Source organism: Pelodiscus sinensis, chromosome 1 (genome assembly GCF_052426305.1).
Source record: "Pelodiscus sinensis isolate ZL-2025 chromosome 1, ASM5242630v1, whole genome shotgun sequence".
Lineage (NCBI taxonomy): Eukaryota > Metazoa > Chordata > Testudines > Trionychidae > Pelodiscus > Pelodiscus sinensis.
Genome location: NC_143052.1, coordinates 352,448,446 through 352,471,076, shown reverse-complemented (window position 1 = coordinate 352,471,076; position 22,631 = coordinate 352,448,446). Strand labels below are relative to the sequence as shown.

Sequence of the window (22,631 nt, the reverse complement as noted above, 5' to 3'; positions counted from 1 at the left end):
CCTCCACCAGGGATCACGGGCAATCCTTGCTGAAATTCCTTGGGGTATGTCTACACTACAGCGCTAATTCGAATTAATTAGCTAACCCTGGCTAATAGCACTCCATGGACCCAACCTCCATGACTTGATCTCACTTCCCTTTAAACTCTGTTCTAGTTCTAGCCTTCACAGCCTCCTGCAGCAAGGAGTTCCACAGGTTGACTCTTTGCTTTGTGAAGAACAACTTTCTGTTACTAGTTTGAAGCCTGCTACCCGTTCCTTTCCTTTGGTGTCCTCTAGTCCTTCTTTATGGGAACTAATGAAGAACTTTTCTGGATGCACCCTCTCCACCCCACTCCTGCTTTTAGAGACCTCTATCCTGTCCCCCCTCCGTTTTGCCACTGATCTCAACAGGACCAGATACTCCGTTGGTCTTTAACTTTCAACTCCGCTCTGAGAAAATCACAGCTTTGGGTCTTCCTACAGAAATGGTTATTCTCTTAGGGTACGTCTACCCAGCAGCAGTATTAGTTCAGAATATTTTGCGTTATTTTGAAATAACAAAGTGTGCGTCTAGACAGCAAGCTGTTATTGTGAAATAATTTCCAGGTGGCAGACATCTTACTCTGCCTCTTACTCTGCCTTCTGTAACCCTCATCGTTCGAGGAGTAAAGGAAGTTGAAGGAAGTGCGTTCTTCCTTTGACTTCCTGCTGTGTAGACAGTGCCAAAAGCCAAATTAAATGATTTCGACTTCAGCTACACAATTGACATAGCTGAAGTTGCATAGTTTAATTTGACTTTTGCTCTGCAGTGTAGCTATGACTTTAGGGTCTGGAAGAGTCTGAAGGAAACTCCCAGGCCATGTGGTGTGCTGAGACAGGGCACGAAATGGGGATTCCAAACACAGGGGCCCTGGCTCTGCTTTCAGAGAGGCCTGTGTCAAGCTTGAGTGACCCAGTGAAGGAAGAAAGTGAGAGCAAAATCTGGCCAGTGGGTAACGCATTCTTGTTGTGAAAAATCTTGTAACACAGATGTCCACTGCAGAGGCTTTGGTGGCACTTCCTGCCTGTCAAGTGAAGTTGCTTATTTGGAAAACTTTAGTGAACTAGAGGAAGATTCACCACGCCCACCCCCCAAAGAAAGTGACTGAGGCAGGTAGAAGGACAAAGTAAGAAACAAGGAACTGATGTTTGAGAAACACTGGTTTAGGCAAAGATTTCTTTAAAAGTGGCCCACGGATCCACTGAGAAACTTGCAAACTGGCCCCTGCGGTTTGTTCATTTATCAGCTCTGCAGCCACAGAGCCTTGCGGCTCCCATCAGCACTGTTTTGCCACTTGCAAGCCGCGGGAAGTGGTGTGGGTCGGGCCGCCGCTGCCTGTGGCGCCTTTGGACTGCAAACGGCGAACCAGAGCCAATGGAAGCTGGTGAAGCTCCGCGGGTGCAGAGCCGGTACATAAACACACCGCAGGGGCCAGTGAGTGGGTTTCTCAGAGTGGATCCACGGCCCACTGTGAGAAACACTGAGCTGAAATATTTCCAGTACATTTCTCATTCCAATTTTACCAGGTAAATCCAGTGTTTTTTCCTGACCATACTAAACAGTTCAAGTTATTCTACTGGTGAATTCCAGCTAAGATCTTTCTTTACTTAAACCCTGGAACCCTCGTGGACCCTTAGCACTAAATGGAATTCAGAAACAAGCCACTCACCACATTCTCACTCAGCCGCGAGTGGAAACCTCCATCCCATGACAGAAGGAAGAACCCAGAGAATCGAGGAATGGATCTCACCTGTCTGACACGTGCCCTGCTGGGCAGCCACCTTTATGATTCTCCTGCGGAGTCTCTGTGGACTCTCAGGTTGGGCAAGATTCACAGACAAATCCCTCATCTCCTTGGGCAGCGGGAAGAGAAGAAAAATGACCTTTGGGCACAACAGCTTGGGAGCCTCCCCTGGGAAAGGGGAAGAAATGATTCGTTGTGAAGCAATTGTCAGAGCAAACTGAGTCCTTCTCACACAAATAGGATAATCCTTTTCAGCAAAGGATAACTTCTCGGATGACACCGGAAAAGACATAGACTGTAAAAAATACGTTGTATATGTCATAATTCTGTCATAATCATATGGGGAGGAATGTCACCATGAAGTTAAGAGGAAGATCCACTTCTAGGCTTCAAAAAGATTGACATGATAGCAGTAAAGCACAACAGAAAACACAATCCTAACTACACATATGAAATGACGGGGTCGAAATTAGCTGTTACCCGTCAAGAAAGATCTTGGGGACATTGTAGATAGTTCTCTGAAAATGTCTGTTCAATATGCATCAGTGGTGAAAAAAGCTAATGGAAGGTTTGGGACCCTTAGGAAAGGAACAGAGAAAAAATAATGCCATTGGCTACGTCTAGATTGGCATGATTTTCCGCAAATGCTTTCACCTGTCTGGCTGGTTGTTTGCTGCCATAAGAACATAACATAAGAACGGCCACACTGGGTCAGAGCAATGGTCCATCTAGCCCAGTATCCCATCTGCTGACAGTGGCCAATACCTGCTGCCCCAGAGAGAGTAGGGTTGCCAGGTATTTTTGTCCGGTATTTTCTGGTTTCTAAAATGTCCGGTATTTTCTGATTTTTTTTCTATGCCAGGAGGTGAAAATACCGGACACCTGGCAACCCTATGACACACTCAGCAACTGAGGCCATCCCCTGCCCCTCTGGGTCCCCTCTGTCCCTTTGGGCCTCCTTCCCCCTCCCCAGAACCCCCCGTTAACCTGGTTCCTCAGGGAAGCTACCTTCTGTCTCCAATCAAGAAAATAAGATGGCCACTGGCAAAAAGCCTAAAGACTTTTCTTAAAGGGGCCATGCTGATTTAATGCTGTTTTATTTGTTTAAATTTTTGCTTAACTCTTGGGATCCTTTTTTTCTCAACAAATTTGGTTTCCCCCCCCCTTTTTTTTTCATCAACAGAATTTTTCCCCTGCTGGGTTTTTTTTTTGCAGGTGGGGGGGCTACTCGGTATTTTTGGTTAAACCATCTGGCAACCCTAAGAGAGAGGGAACACAACAGGTAATCCTCACATGATCCCTCTCCTGTCACCCATTTCAAGACAGAGACTAGGGACACTATTGCTACCCATCCTAGCTAATAGCCATTGATGGACCTAACCTCCATGAATTTATGTAGCTCTTTTTTGAATCCTGTTAAAGTCCTGGTCTTCACCAAATCCTCTGGCAAGGAGTTCCACAGGTTGACTATATGCTGTGTGAAGAAAAATGTCCTTTTGTTTGTTCTAAACCTGCTGCCTATTTATTTCATTTGGTGACCCCTAGTCCTTATAGTGTGGGAATAAATAAATAACTTTTCCTTATTCACTTTTTCCACACCAGGCATGATTTTATAGACCTCTATCATATCCCCCCCTCTTAGTCTCCTCTCCGTAAGTCTCTCTGGCTCTTGGTCAGCAGCTGTGGGAAAATAAAATTCCGCCTCCTTCAGTATGTCACCGTTGGTCATCACCCGGACGTCCCACGTCAAAGGCCAACTCTGGGTTTGACCTCGGATTTGACCCCACGTCTCTTAGGGGTCACTTAGAACAGGGATTGGTGTTTCCCCACTAGCTGCTCTCTCTCTGCATTAGATGTGTTCCTAGCCCACTGCTCACTGCATTACGTTCAAACCACATACCACGTATTAACCAGCAATGATAAGAATAATATGAAATAAATGGGAAAGGTTCAAGGAACCCAGTTCTGGGGGCACAGAACATGACACACAGCTGGCTGTGGAATGTAAGGAAAGTGCAAAATCAAGCCCTCACATTTTGCAGGCCACCCTGCTGGAGGCACTGCGGTGATACCACCAACAAGGCACCTGCCCTGGTAGTGACTGCATGCCTCCAGGCTGTAGGCAGCAGGACCCTTCTCCCCAGCATCTGCCCTCCTGTTAGATTCTTTTCCCTCTTCTGAGTCCAGCCTCAGGGCCCTCTTTGGTGATGTCTCCCTGCACTGGGCCCTCTGACCAGGGCCCCACCTTGCTCTCCCTGGCTGTTCATTGTGCTCAGCTGCCTTGTTACTTCAGGCATGGCCGGTTTCTCTGTGCCTACACTCCCTTCTGCAACTCAGCCCTGGCTCCCCATCAGTACAGCAGATCTGGACTTCCCCAGCTCTGCCTCGATGGTTCTGCCAGCCGCTCCTCTGCCTCCATCCTAGTTTGAAAGACTCCCACATTTCTACCGCACTGATCATCCAGAGTCACTTGAAACTAGCACGTCAGAACACTCCATTTAGTGAAACAAATGGGCTTTTATTCTTAACATGCTGACCTATCCGCCAAGTCGTAAAGGAAAGCGTTGTTTATTTGTTAGCAACACATGGAAAAGAAAATCAAATTCACATTGAAACCCCCAATACTGGTACTTGTATCCAAACAGATTGTCGGCAGAGGTTTCAAATCCAAAAATGGTCAATCACAGCACTACCATAGCCCAGAAGGAGCCCAAAATATATTCAGTACAACAATAATATTAGTATGCTACTCATTTCTAAAGGGATCCCATGATAGGCACCAATCGGTTTTGTTCCATTAGATGCTGTTATTCTCTAAAATGCAACATTTCAGCTTCAGTGTCTTCATCAAAAGTCGAATGCTTCCGCTGCCATCCATGCGTTTCGGCAGTAATTGCTCTCCTTGATGCAAACTGTTCAAAATTGGTTTGGTTGGTTCAGATATATGAATGTTTTCTACACCTTCTTGTTGCTCAGCTTTGTTTCTACCAAGTAGCTGAGGAAGCAATGTGTCATCTGCCAGGTTGCTAAAGGGTAGTGAAAGTGCCGCAGGTATAAATGTCCTAAATAACCCAAAAGGCTTTTGTCCATGGCCACATTAGAGTGTCAAGCTAAAAAAGCTCAACTTGTTTGGCCTAAGTACGAGGCCAGTAAACCTCTCTTCGGCTACCCCAGTTGTCCAAGTATTCACAAAACAGGGGCCAAAAAAGTGCTACCAGCCAATATATGTTGCGAAGAACTGTGCACAGTACATAAGAACATAAGAACGGCCATGTTGGGTCAGACCAAAGGTCCATCTAGCTCAGTGCCCTGTCTTCCAACAGTGGCCAATGCCAGATGCCCCAGAAGGAATGAACGGCACAGGGACTCATCAAGTGATCCTTCCACTGTCACTCATTTCCAGCCTCTAACCAACAGAAGCAAGGGAAACCATTCCTACCCATGCTGGATAATAAGTATTGATGGATCTATCCTCCATGTAGGATTTGCTACTCCCTTCCCAGGTCATTGCACATATTTTAAAGCCATTTAGCACTGTAGTTTATGGTGTTGACTTAGGCTATCTGAAAGTGGAACTTCTCTAAGTTGGTCATGATCCCTGTTTACACAGGTTCTAATGGAAAGCCACCTTGTGTGAGAAAGCCACCATCCTCTGGTGGCTTGGAAGTCACGGAGAGGATGAGTGATAGAGTGTGTGGAGGTGGGGGTTGACAGGTGACACTGAAATAGGTCAGATGATGGTCGGAGAGGGGGGATTCAGTAATGCAGAGGGGTGTGATTGGTGGTGGAATGCTAAGTCATTAGGAACTTTTGAGACTGTGAACTTCCACAATCCTGAACTCAGCCACGCTGGCACGGAGCAATTTTGATTAATGAGGAAATATCCTTTCCCCTCTTATCACATGGGTGTCAATTAAGTGGCCTCAAGTACTCACATTCTGCAGGTGTATTTCCCCACTTTGTCACGAAGTTCTTTGGTGTTGACCCCATAAATGATGGGGTTGAGCATGGGGGGGACGAGGACATAGAGGTTGGCTAAGAAGATGTGAATCTGGGGAGCGATGCTCTCACCAAACCGATGTGTCATGTAGGAGAAGAGGCAGGGAGTGTAAGACGTAAGCATCACACAGATGTGGGTTGTGCAGGTGTTGAGGGCTTTCTGGTGGGCTTTCTTGGAGGAGATTCTGAGGACGGTTGTGATAATCAGACCATAGGACAAGGCAATGAGTGTCAGGTCGAACCCAGTGACTACACATGCTACAACCAACCCATATGTCCTGTTGACCGTGATGTCCCCACACGAAATCTTCGCCACAGCCATGTGCTCACAGTACGTGTGGGGGATGATGCGGTTGGCACAGAACTGCAGCCTGTTCAGGAGCAGGGGCATGGGCAGTATGAAGAGAACAGCTCTTAGCAAACCCACTAACCCAAGCTTTGTTATTCGGGTGTTGGTGAGGACAGTGCTGTATCTCAGGGGGTTGCATATGGCAACGTAGCGATCAAAGGCCATTGTCACGAGGACGGCTGACTGCATCACAGAGACCGTGTGAAGAAAGAACACCTGGGTGAGACAACCACCAACCGTAATGCCTTTCAAATTGAACCAAAATATGCACAATGTATTTGGCACGACGGAGGTAGACATGCCGATGTCGGTGAGCGCCAGCATGCACATCAGTAGGTACATTGGCTTGTGCAGGGTCTGCTCTTTGCTTACAATGAAGAGAAGAGTGAAATTTCCCAACAGGCCAATAATGTAGAATGCACAGAAAGGGATGGCGATCCAGACGTGGGCAGCTTCTAGGCCAGGGATGCCCATTAGGATGAAATTTGAAGGGTCAGAAGAGGTGAGGTTAAAACCTGGCATAAGGTGGCCAATATGTCTAACCGGCTCGTCAGTGCATAAGGTGCCTGTGAAGGGAAAAAAGCAAAGCAGGGAGTTTCACGCTTTGTAACAAAGAATACTGTCAATATGGTATTGTCCTTAACAATGCTTGTTTATGATTATTTATGATCCCCATTTTTGGGTCACCTGCAAACTCAATCTGGAGTCAAACCTCAAAAGAGTAACCCCCTGGGCTAATGACAAATGTAGCGGCTGGTGCTTTTTGGGTAACAACTGTAATGTCCGTCACAGACCTAGCAGTAGGGAGCCTGTGAGATCATGTCTCACAAAAAGCATCTTCCCTTTTGTATGTTACCCAGGTGGGTAACTCCCTGTACAATACAGATCCATCATCAATGCTGGTAATTTCAGATTCAAAATGATGCATGGATGAGAATCATATTCAGCAAATTGTACCTTTATAAAGAACATCTCACCTGCCTCTCTTGTATAAAATGTACTGTAATTGTGTTATGGCCTCATAATAATAATATGGAGATATACTTATCTCCTACAGCTGGAAGGGACCTTGAGAGATCATCAAGTCCAGCCTCCTATGCTTATAGCAGGAGCAAGTACCACCCCTGACAGATTTACCCCAGATCCCTAATTGGCCTTCCTCAAGAATTGAACCCACAACCATAGGTATAGTAGGCTAAAGCTCAAACCACTGAGCTAGCCCTACTGCCTTCTCCAACAGCCTACTATTGCTATGAAGAAGATGCTGTGCAGGGTTATTTAATGATCAATGGTTCTTTGCCATGCTGAAATCATAGAATCCTAGGACTGGAAGAGACCTCACGAGTCATCGAGTCCAACCCCCTTCCCAAAGCAGGACCAACCCCAACTCCATCATGGCAGCCAGGGCTTTGTCAAGCCGAGGCTTAAAAACCTCTAGGGATGGAAATTCCTGAGGTGACACAGCTCCCACTACCAATGTAGGAAAGATTTTGCCCCCCTTGCTGCAGTTGTGTGGCTTGCCAAGTCAAAGAGAGCTGAGACCCCACCAATGCATTCGGGGCAGGGAAAGCAGATGTGGACCAATACTCACAAAGAACAATTTAATTTCAGCAGCGCTACCCCCTCTCCCACGCCCTTCGTGCACCCCCAGCCCTCCTTCTGCCCACCTCTCCACATCCATCCCATCCTCGCCCATGACCCTCAGCGCTGCCCACCTGCCCGTGCACATCCTGCTTCCTGCCCCACATCCCCCCAGGGATGGACACTTGTCCATGTAGGTCTCCTACCCTGAGAACTCTCTGCTCTGCCACACTGTGATCCCCCTCACACAGGAGCAAATCCAGGGGACAGCTCACAACAAAGGTTCCTCAGACTAGGTTAAACTCAGGGTCTGCCTGCACCAGGGAAAGGGGAAATCAGCCTGAACTGCCAGTCGGGGGGCAAAACGCAGTGGTTGTGTCTAGACTGGCCAGTTTTTCCAGAAAATCAGCCGCTTTTCCGGAAAAACTTGTCAGCTGTCTACACTGGCCGCTTGAATTTCCGCAAAAGCATTGACTTCCTATTGTAAGAAATCAGTGCTTTTGGCGGAAATACTATGCTGCTCCTGTTCGGGCAAAACTTTTGCGCAAAAGGGCCAGTGTAGACAGCTCAGATTTGTTCTGCGCAACAAAGCCCCGATCGCGAAAATGGCGATTGGGGCTTTTTGCGGAAAAGCGCGTCTAGATTGGCACAGACGCTTTTCCACAAGAACTGCTTTTGTGGAAAAGCATCCGTGCCAATCTAGACGCTCTGTTCCGAAAATGCTTTTAACGGAAAACTTTTCCGTTAAAAGCATTTCCGGAAAATCATGCCAGTCTCGACGCAGCCAGCCTGTACAGGGAAGGAAAGAGGGACAGACCGGGTGGAAGGGACAGAGGTTGTGGGAACAAAACCAGGGTCCAGCATCACTAGCTAATCCACTAAAATGCCAGAAAGTCTTACGATACTGCAGCCAGGGGACACAATAAAGCTGACAGAATCTTCTTTAACGCCAGGGTGGGGAACATTATTTTGGGTCGGGGGCCTCTGACCCACTGAAAAATCTGTCGGGGGCTGCACAAGTGAGAACCCAAAAACAAACCCTCACTGATGTGGCCCCGGACTAAGGAGTAAGACCCTCCTCACATTCTCCTCACACACCAGAACCTAGGGGGGCCAGCCTAGTGGATTTTTGGTACTGTAGCCCCATAGGGAGCGGGTTTGGGGTACCAGCGGAGGCTCCCGCATGCTGGTGGGGGATCCCTGAGCCTCAGGAGCTAGATCCAGGCAAGCGGGGGACTGCAACTGCCCTCTGGGCCTTAGGTTCCCCACCCCGGCTTTAATGTTGACTTTTTTTGGTTGTTGCTTCTCATACTCTATACAGACAGAGATGCAGGGACACAGAGAAAACAGAACCTCCCTCCCTTCTTAAAAAAACCCCAAAACGTTCTCCTCGTTTTAAACCTGCATGTCGGTGAGTCTGAGATTTCAGCATCTCTCCTTTCATGTTTTCTCTGGTCTAGATGAGCTCACCTCTCCTTAGAGGCCATGGGACAGCTCCAGTTGGAGACCCTGAAGACTCCGGGTCAGCGTAAATCAGGCCATATTGGTTTAGGATGAACTCCTGGCCATGCTGGGAGTTTTGCCATGGATGTCAGTGGAACTAAGATTTCACCCTTCATGTTTAACTTTCAGGTCCAGCCTGCCGAATTGAGGCTTCAGGGGAGGTCTAGGTGGGATATTAGGAAAAACGATTTCACGGGGAGGAGTAACAGAGAGGTAGCTGTGTTGACTGCTTTTTTTGTTCCACCAAGATCAGACTCTGTAGCACTTTAAAGACTAACAAGATGGTTTATTAGGTGATGAGCTTTCGTGGGGAAGACCCACTCGGTCTGCTCCATGAAAGCTCAACACCTAATAAACCATCTTGTTAGACTTTAAAGTGCTACATGACTGCTTTTTTTGTTTCACGAGGAGGGTGATGAAGCACTGGGCTGGGTTCCCTAGGGAAGTGGTGGAATCTCCATCCCTAGAAGTTTTTAAGTCCTGGCTTCACAAAGCCTTGGCTGGGTTGATTTAGTTGGGGTTGGTCCTGCTTTGGGCAGGGGGCTGGACTTGATGACTTCTGAGGTCTCTGCCAGCCCTAATAATCTGTGAGTCTACGATCTACAGGGAGAGCTATTCTAGGATTGTGCTGAAAGAGTCTAACCCCCCCCCCCCCCCCGTGCACGTATCTTTCTGAGAGTGGTTAGGGCAGATGGACATTTCAAAATAACTGACCCAGGGAAGGCAGACTGCCAGCGTAGGATCTGACCAGCGTGTGACCCATTCTTGTGGTGAGCTCTTGGTTAACTCAGGTACTCACTGCAGAGGCGTGGACTGCACAGGTTAAAAGAGAAATGAAGTTGCGGATTCTTTTTGAAATCAAGGGAACCAGAGGAGCCATCAGACAGTCGCCCAAGAGGAAACGACTGAGACGGATCGGAAGACACAGTCAGATCAAGCGACTGACATGAAATACAAACGCTCGTCTAAATCATCACCCATCCATTGGTGGTTCCAGGGTTACCCTGGGTGTTTCTGACAAAACTAAACTGTTCAAGTCACCAGGCTGGGGAATTCCTAACCAGGTGGTTCTTGGCTTGAGCCTGGGAAACCGCCCTGAGCACTAACTTTATTGCGGAAACAGGGAACTCACCACAAAGCCGCTCAGCAGCGAGGGGAAATCTCCTTCGTGCGGCGGGACGGCAGGGCCCTGAAAATCAGCAAATCAATCTCCCAAATGTGACGTTCTTCATGCTGGCCAGTGAGCTTTATGTGTCTCCTGACTCGTCCCCATGGACGCTGGTTGCCAGCTCTTCCAGACAACTCCCTGAGCAATCTGAGCAGTGGGAAGAGTAGAAAATTGGACCCTGAAGATCTTCAGCTTCAGAGCCTCCCTGGGTGAGAAGAAATGATTTGCAGACTGAGCATAAGAGCGCACAGCGGCACACCACCCAGGCAGCTGTAATACCCAGTCCATAGGCTACCCTGTTGAGACCAAATGAACATAGGAACAGCCATACTGGTCTATCCAGCCCAGTGTCCTGTCTGACGAAAGTGGCCAATGCCAGGTGCCCCAGAGGAAGTGAAGAGAATAGGTAATTCTCAAGTGATCATTCTCCTGTCACTCATTCCCAGCCTCTGACTAACAGAGGCTTGGGACACCATTCCTACTCATCCTGGCTAATAGCCATTGATGGACCTAACCTCCACAAATTTATCTAATTCTTTTTTGGACCCTGGTAAAGTCCTGGTCTTCATAGCATCCTGTGGCAAGGAGTTCCACAGGTTGACTGTGTGCTGCATGAAGAAAAAAAACTTCCTTTTGTTTGTTTTCAACCGGCTACCTCTTAATTTCATTTGGTGACCCCTAGTTCTTGATAACTTGATGCTGCATTGATACAAGCTGAAGGGCATGGGAAAGGATTTCTTCTCCGAGGCTTCTGGCATCAAAGTCATTTTCAAGTAGCCCATTGTAAGGTCTAAAGGGTGTATCCATCTGGCAGCTCCCAAATGTTATAATCAGCTACTCTTTTCATCGTGGAAGCAGGACAGTCCAATACTGTGTTGATCTGCAAAAAACTGATGTGTAAACAGGCTACGCTGTTCTCCACTCACTGTGGGACTCCCTCGCCTTTCCCAAGGACAGAGTGACCTGCTGTTTAGCTAACATGGGAGCCCACTTTTTTACAAAGGATCAGCCATGGAGTTGGTCTGAGGTGTGGCACTGGGGTCAATCCAGGAGGGTGGCAGTTGCAGTAGGCGTGCTTTGCTAGGGAGAGAACACAGTGGTGAAGATGGCGAGGAGTCCTGTGGCACCTTATAGACTAACTGAAGTGTAGGAGCACAGTGGTGAAGGGATCAAACCTCTCTACATCTGGATTTTTTGTTAGGGCTCCGGTTCCTCCCCCCTCATGCTTGGGTCCCAGATGCCAGGGGGTGTAATTTAGACCGGGGAGGGTCTGAGTGAGATGGGATGTTGCCCTGGGCTGCAGTCCGGGAGCTATGGGAACTGCTATGGCCCTCTAACCACCCAGCTGGCCTGGCCCCTTTTCACACTTCTGTGCTGAGGCTTCAGCATCTCCACACTCTGTTATCACCCCGCAGGACAGCAGGTGGCGCCAGGCACCCTAACAAGGCTACCCAGGGCTTACCTAAGCCACCCAAGTACAAAGAGCAGATAAGGGGCTTTCCCTGCACCCTCTGGCCTGGGTCTTGCCCCACAGACAGAAAGCAAAAGGCCAGAGGTGTAAAGGCCAGGTGATATTTCTTGGGGTTAGCTTCCCGCAAGCAGAACTCTGACCCTGCAGAGCCTTGTTTTGCAGGGTCCTTTCCTAGCTTTGATGGCGTAAAGCCTTCCTGTCCACTGGCCCAGCCTCCCGCTCCTTAGGGGGTAGTTCTCTTGTTTCTTCCATCATAGTTACAAATCGATCTGGCCGGGCAGAAAGAACGCACCGTGTCTATGGCCTTTGTTCACATGCATTGGCATAAGTGCGAAAGAGAGATACAATTTTGGATCTTGTTTGCCTGTTTGATTTTTGATCCTCATCTATCTGTCTGAAACAAAGATACAGGCTGATTCTTTAATTATCCCTCACACTCCTAGAACTTAGCTCTTTTTTTCTCCTCCCCCTGTTCTCTGTTTACTGAGAAGTCCGGGTATAACCCATGCATTTAATAGGGAGCTTTCTCTTTAAGAGACCCCTGCGGGGGAGGTAGGAGTGAGTTGAGTGTTACTGTTGCTGGACAGATTCGGCACTCCCCCCACAAGCTTCTGGAGGTGGGCCCAATAGTTTGGGGTCAGACTTCATGAGCAAGCGGGCAGGGCAGATGCTTTTCAAAGGCCTGTGTGAGCTGGAAGGAGCTAAGCCAGGAGCAGAGAACTGGCTGCTGTTCCTCACTCTGCAGCACTTTGCAGCAAGCAGGGATGTTCTTAACCCTCCACCAGGGATCACGGGCAATCCTTGCTGAAATTCCTTGGGGTATGTCTACACTACAGCGCTAATTCGAATTAATTAGCTAACCCTGGCTCATAGCACTGCATGGACCCAACCTCCATGACTTGATCTCACTTCCCTTTAAACTCTGTTCTAGTCCTAGCCTTCACAGCCTCCTGCAGCAAGGAGTTCCACAGGTTGACTCTTTGCTTTGTGAAGAACAACTTTCTCTTACTAGTTTGAAGCCTGCTACCCGTTCCTTTCCTTTGGTGTCCTCTAGTCCTTCTTTATGGGAACTAATGAAGAACTTTTCTGGATGCACCCTCTCCACCCAACTCCTGCTTTTAGAGACCTCTATCCTGTCCCCCCTCTGTCTCCTCTTTTCTAAGCTGAGAAGTCCCAGTCTCTGTAGCCTCTCTTCATCTGGGACCTGTTCCCAACCCGTGATCATTTTAGTTGCCTTCCCCTCCCCCACCCTCTCTCTTCCCCTCTCCCACCTCCTTTTCCCAGTCTCCCCCAGTTTTGTTCAATAAAGACAGATTCCATTTTTGAACACAATTGTCCTTTATTTTGTACATCAATAAGAAGGGGGGCTAGGGAAGGGTAAGGTGAAGGAGGTGGGGGAGGAATGGGGTACGAGCCCCCGATGGGGAGGACTGGGCTGGCTCTGCAGGCTTCTGGGGGTGGAAGCTCTCCTGCAGCCCCCCAATTGCCCCCTCTCCCCAGATGGCAGCCTGCGGCAAGTGCAGCCGGGCTGATGGCCGAGTGCTGTGATGTGCCCAGTGTGGGTACTCCGGGCACTCCAAGCCAGGACTGCTTTGCAAGCGGGGCACCCCTGAGAACTGTCTGTCTGGGGTGGGAGTCGGGACCCTTTAAGCACAGCCCTCGGCTAGCCTGAGACAGCATCTCCACGCTCTAAGTCCTCCTCTGATGCCCTGCTGGCACTGCTTCCGGCCATCCTTAAGCCTGGTTCAGGGTCCACTTAATGTGGACATGCTAGTTCAAATTAGCAAAACGCTAATTCGAACTAGTTTTTTAGTCTAGATCCGTTAGTTCAAATTAGCTTAGTTCGAATTAACATCCGTTAGTTCGAACTAACTTTGTAGTGTAGACATACCCTTACAGACTGAAGTCTGGGTCTCCAGTACGGCTGTGGGAGAGGGGGTTTCTTTTAGACACTGGAAAAGGGCAGGGAAGTCTAGACCACCCAAAGTTACACAGGCACAAGATGGAAATTGTCGATGTTCCATTTGTCCTACCGCCCCCTGGGCAGTGTAATGCCCCAAACATTCCCTCCTATGGATGAACGGCAGGGTTTCCAATTAATGCTCCAGATTTCCCATAGCAATACGCCCGAGAAGGTTGGGTCCAAGTCACCTGTCACACTTGGGTGAAGGACCTACATTGGTTTCTGTGTTAAAATTAACTATTGTGCTTTGTGGATTCATGTTCCCCTTAACCACTGCAATATATACTGCAGAATGTTTATATGTAGCAATAGGTCAACAGCCATTAGGACCCATAGTAACACCGAGCATACTGATCATTTTTAATATACAGGCAGTCCCCGGGTTACGTACAAGATAGGGACTGTAGGTTTGTTCTTAAGTTGAATTTGTATGTAAGTCGGAACTGGTACATATTGTAGGGGAAACTCTAGCCAAACATTTTTTTTAGTTTTGTATAGCATAGGGAAAGGTTAACTCCCCTCTAATGTTTGTTTTGCTGTCTGTTCCCCTGTTCAGAAGATTTCACATCTATTTCTGTCCCTGTGACAAACTCAGGACTAAAGGAGTAACTCATCAAATACCAAACAGCTCTGCACCATGCTTTGAGCTAATAGCTTTTTTCCACACACCACCCAGGGTTCTAGGAGGAGGGTCCTTTTTTTGCTAACACAACGAGGCCAGCACTTTGTTTGTTTTGGTGGAGTCTTTGTTTGCCCAGGGAGCCCAGCATGTATAGGGGGAGGAGGGGCGGAGAGGCTGCTTTTGTCTGCTGTTCGGCAGCCTGTTGCTCAGGGGAGGGGGCAGCCTGTTGCTGGCAGGGGGGGAGGGGGGAGGCGTGCAGGATGCGAGGCCGCGGGGGGGGGGGGGCAGCGGGCGTGGGGAGGCACTTTTCCTCTGCCCAGCAGCTCTGCGGGATCCCTGTCCCTGTGGCCAGCTGCTGCAGGCAGAGGCCAGTTGGAGCCGGCCGAAGAGGAGGAGGAGGTGGATTCTAGGACCCAGGTGAGCGAGCCCCGGGGACGCTGCTGCGCATGTGCGGGAGTTGCCTCACCCCGTTCGTATCTAGGGATCCGATGTAAGTCGGAACCACGTAAGTCGGGGACTGCCTGTAGTCTAACAATATTAATATAGTCTAACCAGAAACTCTGCTTCCCCTCCTCAGACAGGGTTGACATTTTTTTAATACCATTCCCGAGAATATTTTTTTAAGTGTGCTGAGGTGCTGCTGCTAGTTTTGCATGCTTTTGTCCATACCGTGACTATCCACAGTCAAACAGGGTATTGTCCAAACCAGTTCCACTGCTTGGCACGAAACTGGGTGATAGGCGTGCGTTCAATTTCTAACAGCAATGAGTTCCACAGATCCCCTCGTGCGCCACTGTCCCGAGGGAGCAGGTTGCGGTGTGTGGTTTGGGCAGCTACTGCCACACTGGGAGCCCTGAATGTTATTCAGCAGAGCTGTGGACATTCCCAGCAGAACAAGCCAGACCCCGACTGCACTAGACACCTCATCACCCATCTCTTGAGCCATTGAGTCTGCTCCTCGAAGGCCGTTGTGCCTTCCCTCAGCTCCTCTCCCCTGGAGTTGTCAATGGCAGGTTGGCACCTGTCCCCACAGCCCCCCACTCTGCCACAAAAGGAGTGGACTCAGTCGCTTCCCTGACCCCTGGTCACTACATTGTGTTCAAACTAAATATAATTTATTAAACAGAAACTTTAAGACAAATAAAAGGAAAGGTGCAGGGAATAAGCTTTGTGGGCACCTACAGCTGCCTGTGGGCTATAAAGAAAGTTCACACAGTCTGTTCCTCACACATCCCAGCCCTCCTGCCGGGCCCTACTGGAGCTGGGGTGATGCCACTGGGGAGATATTGTCTCTGGCAGTGGCCACAAGTCCTCAGGCGCCTAGAGGCAGGACACGTCTCTCCAGCAGGGCTACTCAACGCACACCCCACGGGCTGCATGCAGCCCACAGCCCATGTGTTTGCGGCCTGCGGTGCGGTTTGGGTCTATGTGGGGCTCAACACACGGCCTGCGGGTGGGAGCCAAAGCACCAAAGTAGTCAACAGAATGGTCTCCTGTGGATAGGCGCTTTAATAGTTAAATTCCGGGACTGTTGTTGCTCATTAAAAGTGCTGTCAGATGGGTGGAAATGGGGTGATTATTGCATTTCATGAATATCAGCAGAACTGACTTCAATGGGGCCTGCGTGGTATGTAGTCTTGCCTTCATCTTTGTATGCATGCCCATCAGTTTGAAAGAAGCTATTTGCATATATTTGCATATATTTACAACCACACTGAAGTTGTGGCCCCTGGCATGTGCTGTGCATTGGGCTCCCGGGGCTTCCTGTATTAGAGTCACATCCTTCTTTCTCAGTGCAGCCTTCAAGGCCCTCTTGTCGGGTGATGTCTCCTTGGGCTAGGCCCCAGACCCCACCTTGCTTTCTCCCTCTGCCCAGTGTGCGCAGGTGCTGGGTTATCTGTGGTAAGGCTGACGTCAGAGAGCCTGGCTTTGAACCTGTGGCTCCCTGCTGCAGCTCTGGCCTGGCTCCCCAATCGGCAGAGTTGGTCTGTGCCGTATGATCTAGACCAGTAGTTCCCAATCTTTTAGATTCAGGAACCAGCAAACCCAGTCACAAACTTTTGGCGGACCAGCAACATTTTATTTGCATATTTGCATATTCATTATGCAAATGACAGACATGCGAATGTGCAAATAAAATGCTACTGGTCTGCCAAAAGGCCAGTGCCAGCCCTAACCCCTACTGTAAGAAGGAAATAGCGCCTAGACTAGCGAAAGCAAGAGCGAGTTTGAAGGCGATGGATAAGATCTGGAAAAGGAAAGCGGTTAGCTTAGGAACGAAGCTGAGTGTCTTAAAAGTATATGTATTTAGCTGCATGTTGTATGGATGTGAGACATGGGTGATAACGAAACAAGCACTGTGGGCACAGGTGCCTGATCAACAGCTGCCTGTGGGATGTAAAGAGAGTTCACAGTCTGTTCCTGACACATGCCAGCCTCCAAATATGATGCAGCGCACAGACAACCTGTGGAACTCCTTGCTGGAGGATGTGGTGAAGACCAGGACTTTAACAGGGTTCAAAAAAGAACTAGATACATTCATGGAGGATAGGTCCATTAATATTTATTGGCCAGGTTGGGTAGGAATAGTATCCCTAGCCTCAGTTTGTCAGAGGCTGGAAATAGATGACAGGGAAGGAATCACTCCCTCTGGGGCACCTGGCATTGGCCACTGTCGGCAGACAGGATACTGGGCTGGATGGACCTTTGGTCTGACCCAGTGTGGCCATTCTTATGTTCTTACTGTTAGTCATTATTTGGTTTCTCCTACAGATTTCTGGAAGGAATGGTCATAAAATAATGAGGAAATGTTGAGGACTGAATAACTCTACCTAGGATAAAGAAATTCAGCACTGTAGTTTCTTTCTTTTCTCTTTGGCTAACTGAAAGTGGAACTTTTGTTTGTCAAACTGAACAAGAGTCCTGTTTACGGAGGGACTAGCAGAAATCCACCCTGCTTCAGAAAGCTACAGTGTATTCTGGTGAGGCGAGGACTTTTGTGGGTACGTCTAGACTACCGGGTTTTGTCGACAGACGTTTTGTCGACAGATATTGTCGACAAAACGTCTGTCAACAAATAGCGTCCAGACACACTGAGTTCTGTCGACAAAGCAAGCTGCTTTGTCGACAGAACCCTGTAGTCTAGACGCAACCCTACAGGCAATAACACCTTCTGTCGACAGAACTCTGTCGACAGAAGGTGTTATGCCTCGTAAAATGAGAAAACTGCTGAGTTCTGTCGACATAACGTCGACAGAACTCAGCGGTAGTGTAGACGCTGGTATAGTTTTGTCTACAAAAGTCCACTTTTGTTGACAAAACTCAGTAGTCTAGACACACCCATAGAAAGGCCAAGTGACAGGGGGTGTGGTTGTTAGCTGGGGGTACGGCTAGACTGTGAGGATCTATCAGAAAAAGATATTTCAAATGTGTTCTGCATTTTTGTGTATCTATCTTTTTCCAATAATTTTGCCAGAAGAGGCTTTTCTAAAACTTGGCTTGTCTAGACTGGGCCAAATTTCAGAAAAAAGCCCTCTTTTGAAAGCTCCCATCTTCCTCGTGGAATGAGGAATATAGAGGCTTCCGAAAGAGTGTGTTTGCTCTTCCACAAAAAAAAGTGGAAGACCAAATGCGTTCCCTGGACACAGCAATATCCCAACCCCCCCCTCCCCCCAGAGTCTAGCCGTACCCTGAGACATGACAATGAATGAGCTCAGGTGAGCAGCAGAAAGAGGGGACATAGTGATGTAGGTGTCTGGTGATGGAGTGATAAGATGCGAGGTTTCAGGAATTTCTCATGCTCTCAACTTCCACAAGGCTGAGCTCAACCAAACTATGAGAGAGCATCTGTGACTAACGTGGAGATATCTAGTCCCCCTCTCGTACCTTGTGCATAAAGTCAGTGGCCCCATTCGATCACCTTCCAAAGATGTATTTGCCCCACTTCTCATGAAGCTCTTTGGTTTGGACTCCCTAAAAGATAGAGTCGAGCGTGAGGGTGGCAAAGAGACAGAGGTTGGGCAATAATTTGTGGGTGTGGAGAGTGATACCCTGACTGATCCGATGTGTCAGTACAGAGAACAGACAGGGAGCACAATAGCTCAGCATCACACAGAGGTGGGCTGTGCAGGTGTTGAGAGCTTTTTGGGAGGAAGTCGAAGGAAGAACACTTTTATGCATGCAGTGACGGGTACAGGAGTCGGAGTAAGACGTTCTGAAGCTCAACATTATTTCAAAATAAAGGCTTGTAGTGTAAATGTGCACTATGTTATATCAGAATAACTGATGTTATTCCAAAATAATGCTACTGTGTAGACATGTCCTTAGTCTTTACATGGTTTAGCTCCTGAAGGAGATAATACCTGAAGGATTGGATGTAAAGTATCAGGTACATTTTGCTCACTGATTCACTGTAGAAATGGCAAAAAAGTAATTTCCATTTTTCCTTTTTGGTTATCTGAAAGCGTAGCTTCAGTTCAGGCCGCTAACAGAGAACCCTGTTCACAAAAGGACTAATGGAAAGCCACTTTGCATTAGAAGTTGCAGAGTCTTCTGGTAGTCTGGGAGTTGTAGAAAGGCCGAGTGAGTGAATATGAGGGTTTGGGGCTAACAGGTGACAATGAAAAAGGTCAGATGATGCATAGAGAGGGGAAACTCAGAAACGGAGAGAACGGTGCTTGGTGATGGAGTGATGTTAGGTGTGAAGAAATTCTCAGATTTTACTAGGAGGGTGGGGAAGCGCTGGGATGGGTTCCCTAGAGAGGTGATGGAATCTCCATCCCTAGAGGATTCAAGTCCCGGCTTGGCTGGGATGATTTCGTTGGGGCTGGTCCTGCTCTTGGCAAGAAGTCGGACTTGATCACTCTTGAGGTCTCTTCCAACACCAGGGCTGTGTCTTTCCAGAATAACTTGCCAGCTGTCTACACTGGCCGCTTGCTTTTCCGGAAAAGCAATGACGATCTACTGTAAATTGTCAGTGTTTTTCCGGAAAAACTATGCTGCTCCCTTTCGGGCAAAAGTCCTTTTCCGGAAAACTGTTCTGGAAAAGGGCCAGTGTAGACAGCCCAGTAGTCTTTTCCGGAAAAAAGCCCCAATCGCGAAAATGACGATCGGGGCTTTTTTCCAGAAAAGTGCATCTACATTGGCACGGACGCTTTTCCAGAAAAAGGGCTTTTCCAGAAAAGCATCCTGCCAATGTAGATGCGCTTTTTCCAGAAATACTTATAACGGAAAACTGTTCTGTTTTAAGCATTTCCGGAAAAGGGTGCCGGTGTAGACGTAGCCTAGGATTCTATGAGAAGTTGAACTTCCATAATGCTGAACTCCTAGAGTCTGGGGCAAAGCATCCTTGATTAATGAGACGATATCTCCCCCCCCCCTCTTGTCACACGGGCTTAAACTCAGGGGCTGGAGGCAATCACATTCTGCAGGCGCATTTGCTCACTTTGTCCTCAACTTATGAAGAAAATGGGGAGCAGTGGTACAGGGATGTTATACAGCGGATCCCCTCCTAGGTTTCAAAAAGATTCAAATGAAAGCAGACACTCAGGGTATGTCTAGATTACATGCCTCTGCTGACAGAGGCATGTAAAATAGGCTACCTGACATAGTCAATGAAGCCGGGATTTAAATATCCCCAGCTTAATTAAAATAAAAACGGCCTCCGCACTGTGCCGGCTCAGCTGATCCTCGGCACAGTGCGGCAGTCAAGACGCAGCTCGGTCGACAAGGGAAGCCTTTGTCGACCACTCCTGTAAATCTCGTTTCACGAGGCATAAGGGAGCGGTCGACAAAGGCTTCCGCTGTGGATTGATCCGCGTCTTGACCCGTGCGTTGTGCTGACGATCAGCTGAGCCGGCACAGCGTGGCGGCCATTTTTATTTTAATGAAGCTGAGGATATTGAAATCCCAGCTTCATTGACTTTGTCGGGTAGCCTATTTTACATGCCTCTGTCAGCAGAGACATGTAATCTAGACGTACCCACAGATAAGAATTCATGATCCGAACTATATCTCCCAAATCATGGGATCTAAATTAGCCAACACCAATCAAGAAAAGGCTTATGGGGTCCTCATAGATTATTCTGCGAAGCAAACTGCAGCAACAGTCAAAACTGTGAACCGATTGTTAGGAACCATTAACAAAGAGAGAGAGGAGACAACCGAAAATATTTTGATGCCAGTATTTAAATCGAACACCAGGGACACCGGGAGCAAGTCGGGTCCTCTCCTCTCAAAAGCGATCTCTTTAAAATTGGAAAAGATTCAGAGACAGGCAACAATAATGACTATGTCAGAGGAAGGGAATGAATGACAGGAGATGGATGACTCAATAATAGGCCTGTGGTACCTGGTATTGCCCGTCTCAGGATACTGGACTAAACGGACCATTGATCTGAACCTATATGGCCGTTCTTATATCCTCTCTCTTTGCTGGACATCACAGTTGATGGAGCCCTCGTGTCTCACTTCTTCAAATGGTTCCTGCCCCTGCAGCAATAATTTGAGCAGCAAAAATTGTGATAAAAATAAGAACCATCCAGTATGAGCACTCGAAGGGGGACCCCTTCATTGTAGGCTCTCTCTTGCACCTGGGTCGTTCTCCTTTCTTCTGAGGTAGCCTCTTCTTGTGGTACAGCCCTTCCTCCTTAGGCTGGCTCAGTCCAAGGGTTCCCCCCTGTAGGGCAATCCAAACAGGAAGTAAAGGGGGTTAGTCAAGACCAGCATTCACATGATGAGTGATTCCCTCTCACACTGTCCCTGCTGCAGACTCCTCCCTCAAGGAGGGAGTTTTGCTTCGGGAGGAGATTCTGCCTTCCTTGAGTTTATCCTCCTTTAGCTGCCAGGAGCAGGTCTGCTCTCCTCTCCGGTCTGCCACTAACCGAGCTGTTCCCCTTGGTTTTGCCTCTCTCAAACACTTCTCTTCAGGCTTCATTTGTCCACCCCATTGTCCTGATAATTTAGTTACTGCACATTTGGGTTCTTTCAGCTCCATCTGAAATGCAGCAATCACTGAAGTGGCTTTGGGAAATAATATGGCTCCATAGGATATTTTGGCCTTGGAAAGGGTTCAGAAAAGGGCAACTAAAATGATTAGTGGTTTGGAACGGGTCCCATATGAGGAGAGGTTAAAGCAACTGGGACTTTTCAGTTTAGAAAAGAGGAGACTGAGGGGGGATATGATAGAGGTCTATAAAATCATGAGTGGTGTGGAGAGGGACGATAAAGAAAAGTTATTTATTAGTTCCCATAATAGAAGAACTAGAGGACACCAAATGAAATTAATGGGTAGCAGGTTTAAAACGAATAAAAGAAAGTTCTTCTTCACACAGCGTGTAGTCAACCTGTGGAACTCCTTGCCAGAGGAGGCTGTGAAGGCTAGGACTATAACAGAGTTTAAAGGGAAGCTAGATAATTTCATGGAGGTTAGGTCCATACAAGGCTATTAGCCAGGGAATAAAATGGTATTTTTGGCCTCTGTTTGTCAGAGGCTGGAGAGGGATGGCAGGAGACAAATCGCTTGATCATTGTCTTCGGTCCACACTCTCTGGGGCACCTGGCGCTGGTCACTGTTGGTAGACAGGCTACTGGGCTAGATGGACCTTTGGTCTGATGCAGTACGGCCGTTCTTATGTTCTTATGTTATGATACGTCTTTCGCCTTGGATTGTAGCACTTTTGAAACTATTTATCGTTTCCGGAATCTCTCAAGCACAATTTGAAAAACAAAACTATTTTTTCCATACATGTCTTTAATGCTCAAGATGCGTAAACTTCATCAACATTGTATATTTTAGAAATGCGCATCTGTTTGCCTGTTTGTCGAAGAACTCTTTCTAAATGGTCAGAGCTAGGACCACCAAATTGGTAGACACCTTCCTCTTATCATAACTGAAAGCATGGTCAGGGTTTGATTGTGACACGACAACCTGGAATTCGATTGTTTCTCATCAAATGGAAAGGGAGGGGTCTAGTAAGAGGGTGTTATATTGTGGGGGGCAGCGCGGGACCAGAGGTGGGGAGAGAAACAGCTATAACCCATTTGGCCAGCCGGTGGAGGGGTTGAAACAGGGAGACCTATCTGCTATATATTTCCAAGAGTTTGTCTGTTTGTGTCTCTAGTTGTGTGTGTGTCTGTCTGTCCACCATCAAATGCAGTGGCTATAGGGACACACTCCTCTGTGGCAGAATCCTTATATTAGTGACACAGC

General features: G+C 48.1%; 1 protein-coding gene across 1 annotated transcript; it reads right to left on the bottom strand.

Moving 5' to 3' along the window:
* Positions 1 to 5,697: 5,697 nt before the first annotated feature.
* On the bottom strand, positions 5,698 to 6,657 carry LOC106732859 (olfactory receptor 52E2-like). The gene has a single exon (XM_014579825.3). The coding sequence runs from the start codon at positions 6,634 to 6,636 to the stop codon at positions 5,698 to 5,700; it is 939 nt and encodes a 312-aa protein (XP_014435311.3). The 5' UTR covers positions 6,637 to 6,657.
* Positions 6,658 to 22,631: the final 15,974 nt, after the last annotated feature.